This window comes from Portunus trituberculatus, chromosome 8 (assembly GCF_017591435.1).
Source record: "Portunus trituberculatus isolate SZX2019 chromosome 8, ASM1759143v1, whole genome shotgun sequence".
Classification (NCBI taxonomy): domain Eukaryota; kingdom Metazoa; phylum Arthropoda; class Malacostraca; order Decapoda; family Portunidae; genus Portunus; species Portunus trituberculatus.
In genome coordinates this window covers 4,060,001-4,065,000 of record NC_059262.1, presented here as the reverse complement: position 1 = coordinate 4,065,000, position 5,000 = coordinate 4,060,001, and the positions used below count along the sequence as shown (strand labels likewise).

Here is a 5,000-nt window from a genome sequence, read left to right as displayed (position 1 = left end):
ATACTCACAACACCAATAACGAATAAGCTTGAACTCTTAATCAGAAATCCCCATCTTAAACATAAATAAAAAAAAGATTGATTAGAATCCATAATATCACAAAATATTCAACCATAGTTCTTAGAATATTGGTAACTGATACTCAGAAAAAACACAAAACAATGATATCAATACGAAGTCAGGGTTATGGAAGGGAATCGGACGCAAGGAGGCCTGGTTGACGGGAGCCTCTTCGTAAATTGTTCTCTCCTGCAAATGTATAAATAACAAGAGAGAGAGAGAGAGAGAGAGAGAGAGAGAGAGAGAGAGAGAGAGAGAGAGAGATGCGGTCACAGAGAAAGACAGTCACGAAATATTAGGTTCTTAACCACACACACACACACACACACACACACACACACGCGATGCCTTCAGTTCGAATACTATTAAGACTACCAAGGTGTTTAGAGAGAGAGAGAGAGAGAGAGAGAGAGAGAGAGAGAGAGAGCTTATCTATACATCTGTCACGGGAGTTGTCACGCCTCTCTCTCTCTCTCTCTCTCTCTCTCTCTCTCTCTCTCTCTCTAACAGTGTGATAGAAATGACCTTGAACTGTGAATATGAAGGCCTACTAGTCCTCCTCCTCCTACTTTTCCCCCTCCTTCTCCTCCTCCTCCTTCTCCTTCTCCACCTCCTCCTCCTCCTCCTCCCCTTCTATTCTTTTTCCTTCTTCTTCTTCTTCTTCACATTTCTTCGAACTCATGTTTCTCTCACCGACTGTCTTCCTCCTCCTCCTCCTCCTCCTCCTCCTCTTCTTCTTCTTCTTCTTCTTCCTCCTCATCCTCGCCATCATCATCACCATTATCTCAGTCTCCTTCCTTTTATGTCTCTCATTTGTCTGTGTCTTCCCTTCTTCTTCTTCTTCTTCTTCTTCTTCTTCTTCTTCTTCTTCTTCTTCTTCTTCTCCTTCTCTTCTTGTTGTTTTCCTCTTCCCCTTTCTCCCTTCCATGTTCTTTTCTCTTTTTTTCATCTTTTCCCTTTTTTCTTGTTCTTTTTTTCTCGTCTTTCTCCACCTCCTCCTTTCTCTTTTTCTCCCCTCCTCCTCCTCCTCCTCTTCCTTTCCTCCTCCTTCTCCTGCTTTCTTCTCCTCTCTCTTCCTCTTCATCATTCTTTTTCCTCTCTCCTTATTCTTCCTCCTCATTCTTCATTCTTTTCCTCTTCTTCCTCTTCCTATCCTCCATCCTTCCTTTATGCCTCTTCTCTTCCTCCTCCTCCTCCTCCTCCTTCACCTATTCTACTCTTATTCCTCCTCCTTCTACTGTCCTCTCCTCCCTCCTCTTCTTTCTTCTTTTTCCTCTCATTCTTTGCCCTCCTCCTCCTCCTCCTCCTCCTCCTCCTCCTCCTCCTCCTCCTCCTCCTCCTCCTCCTCCTTCTTATTCTTCTTCCTCCTGCTACTACTAGTATCTCCTCTTTCCTCCTCTTCCTTCTCGTTCTTCCTCCTCCTCCTAGTCTACTATTTCCTCCTCCCTTCTCTTCCTTCTCATTCTTCTTCATTACTCCTCATTCCTCCTCCTCTCTCCTTCTTCTCTTCCTATCTCCTCCCTCCTCTTCTCTTCCTTCTCATTCTTCTTCCCTACACCACCACCACCCACCATTTACTCACCCTCACGCCCCTGCAGGAGATCTTGGGCGTGGTGTGCGAGGGCGGGCGGGTGTGGGCGCCCCTCACGCCCATCACCACCTTCAGGGACGTGGCGGCGTGTGTGAGGGACCCCGGGGACCCTCTGCCCTGTATCCTGGAGCACTCGCCACTCGGAGGTGTGTGTGTGTGTGTGTGTGTGTGTGTGTGTGTGTGATGGGAATATATTTGTTTATTGCCATGTTTTTATTGTTTTTTATATCATTATTGTTTTCCTTTCCTTCAACACATCTTAGCTCACCCCTTCCCAACACCCCAGCTTCACCCCAACACCCCATCTTTCTCCTCCCTACACCCCATCTAACCTAACCCAACCTTCTCCACCCCTCACCCCAAATACACCCCAGAAACACCCCAGATACACCCTAAAACACCCCAAACATCCCTTAACACCCCAAATACACCCCTGAACACCCTCAAACACCCCTAAACACCCCAAGTACCTACAAAACACCCCAGAAACATCTCAGACACCTCAATACACCCCAAATACACCCAGAAACACCCCAGATACCTAAAACACACCCCAAAACACCCCTCCCCCAACATCCCATTACATCTTAAAACACCCCGAGCAAAACACCACTAAACACCCCAAACACACCCCAAAGCACCCCAGACACCCCCCCCAAAAAAACACCCCAAACACCCCAAAACACCCACACCCCAGTAAACCCACCCCTCCTTACTCACCCCACCTCCGTAAATCACCCCACACACACCCCCATGGACCCACACCCCACAGAATACACCCCTTCCTTACCCATACTAATCAAAATAGACCCACACCTCAGCTAGTCCCCATTACTCACCCCACACTAGTTAACACCCCCCCATAGGTCACCCCAGTCTAGCTAACTCCCCTCCTCTCTCTCTCTCTCTCTCTCTCTCTCTCTCTCTCTACATACTAATTAACACCCCCTCTACATTTCCCATCTCCCCTCCCTCCCTCTACATCTCCCCTCTCCCCATACTGGTTACCTCCCCTCTCTACATCTCTCTCTCTACATCTTTCTCTTCTCTCTCTACATCTCTCTCTCTTCTCTCCCCCCTCTACATCTCCCTTCCTTCCCCTCTACATCTCTTCTCTCCCCACTCTTCATCTCTTCCTTCCCTCTATCTGTATCTCTTCTTTCCTCCCTCGTCTCTACATCTTTCTTCTCTTTCCTCCCCCTTCTTCCCTTCTTCATCTCTCACTCCTCTCCTCCCTCTATCTCCCCTCCCTCCATCTACATCCTTTCTTTCCTCCCCATCTACATCTTTCTCCTTCCCTTCCCTTTCCCTCTACTTCTCTCCCTTTCCCCCTTCTTCATCTCTCCCTTCCTCCCCTCTCTACATCTCTCCCTTTCCTCCCTCCTACACCTCTCCCCTTCCCAGGCTACCTAACACCCCATCCTTCTACATCTCTCCTTCTCTCCCTCATCTACACCTCTCTTCTGCTCTCCCCAGTCAAGTTAACACCCCATCTACATCTCCCTAACAGTGCGCGTGGTTGGTCACTGGGAGAGACCCCTGGAGTTACTAAGGCTATGGGCGGGGCTACGGGGGGAGATCTCCTACCACGCCCACCCCTCCTCCGCCCTCGCCTCCCCCTCCCCCTCCTCTGATGAAGATGGGGGCGTGGGAGGCGTTGGGGGCGTGGGTATCAGCCCCTGGGAACTTTATGAACTGAAAGATGAACTGAAGGGAATGGTGAACCCCAGAGTGTGTTCTACCCGCGAGTGGCGCCCCCCAGTGGTTCCCCCAGCCCCCCTCGCCCCCCCAGGCCGCCTAGATGATAGTGATGAGCTAGTAGTGGTGAGCAGTGATGAGTGTGATGCCTCCTTCACCTCCCATCACTATCACTCGCCATCATCCTTACCAAGACGCGCTCCCCACTTCAAAGCTAACCCCTTCCCCCGTGGCCGGCCCCTCACAGCCTCCCTGCCACTGCCCCCCGCCCCGCCAAGGCCCCAGGGGAGAGACGACCCCCACAGCGCGCACAGAAAACGGGTACCTCGGTCACAACACGCGAAAGAGAACGGTGTTTTTAAGGGTAGCTTTCCTATTTCACCACAAACTCTTACACGTGCCCCCAAGCAGTCCCCAGTGGTACCCCAGGGTGTGAAAACCTCCCAGGTACAGAAACAGACACTTAAGACCCCTCAGGTGCAGTCACAAGGCGCTAAGACCCCGGGAACAGACACAAACAGCCCCCAGAACACAAAAGCTCTATCACCACAGGACAGTTTAAGCCCCATTATCAGCAGGAAGCAGAAGTACACGCCAGCAGAGTACAAGCAGGCAGCAGGCAGGACTGGACACAAGACCCCAGCAAGCCCTAGACGCAAACCAGCAGCCCCACAGCCCCGGAACACCCACAAACTGCAACGGGGGGGCTAAAACCAGAACAGCCAACACAAACCCCCAGTGACAAGGGGAAAGCAGGGGAAGGAAAGGGGTCTGGGGAGAGGAAAGGGAGGACTAGTAGGAGGTCCTCAGCCCCCAGGAGGTCCTACTCAGACCCCCTGTATGAGTATTTGAAGGAAGACTCCAGGGCAGCCCCATTCCGCAGACCTCCGAGGAGACGCCGCCACTCAGGTAAGCCATACAGACATACAGACAGTGTGTGTGTGTGTGTGTGTGTGTGTGTGTGTGTGTCTGTCTGTCTGTTAGATTGCCAGCCTGTGGAGTGGCGCAGGCCTTTCAGCCTGATGGCGGCCCACAGGTCGTGTGTGTGTGTGTGTGTGTGTGTGTGTGTGTGTGTGTGTGTGTGTGTGATCGGCCTTTTGTGGTGGGGGGTGAGGGGGCATGGTGGGGGGTTGGAGGTAATGATCTCTGGCCCCCTCCTCCCCCTCCTCCTCCTCCTCTTCCTCCTCCTCCTCCTCCTCCTTCTCCAATAATGCCCTCCACCCTTACCTATCATTATTAGAGAGAGAGAGAGAGAGAGAGAGAGAGAGAGAGAGAGAGAGAGAGAGAGATAATGTGAAATATACCACTATAACGCCCATCCAATCTCTCTCTCTCTCTCTCTCTCTCTCTCTCTCTCTAATGATGATAGTAATGATATAAAAAACGACCGCGTGTGTTTGTTTGTGTGTGTGTGTGTGTGTGTGTGTAATCAAAGTCAATTAATTAATCAATATATCGAGTAGTAGTAGTAGTAGTAGTAGTAGTAGTAGTAGTAGTAGTAGTAGTAGTAGTAGTAGTGGTGGTGGTGGTGGTGGTGGTGATGAGAAAAAAAAAGTAAATAAACTAAATCCTTATCTTTCTTTTCTTGCGAGTAATTTCAATGCTACAGAAGTGAGCTAACTCTCTCTCTCTCTCTCTCTCTCTCTCTCTC

The 5,000-nt window shown here is 50.4% G+C and overlaps 1 protein-coding gene across 3 annotated transcripts in view; it reads left to right on the top strand.

The window, feature by feature from the left end:
- The window catches only part of LOC123499487 (serine/threonine-protein kinase Warts-like), a 12,328-nt gene that overhangs the window by 2,519 nt on the left and 4,809 nt on the right, over positions 1–5,000 (top strand). For all 3 annotated transcript variants that reach the window (XM_045247517.1, XM_045247535.1, XM_045247525.1), the window contains 2 exons: positions 1,659–1,797; positions 3,162–4,258. In XM_045247517.1, coding sequence (XP_045103452.1) covers positions 1,659–1,797; positions 3,162–4,060 — 1,038 coding nt within the window. In that variant the 3' untranslated portion in view covers positions 4,061–4,258. The remainder of the gene's footprint in view (positions 1–1,658; positions 1,798–3,161; positions 4,259–5,000) is intronic.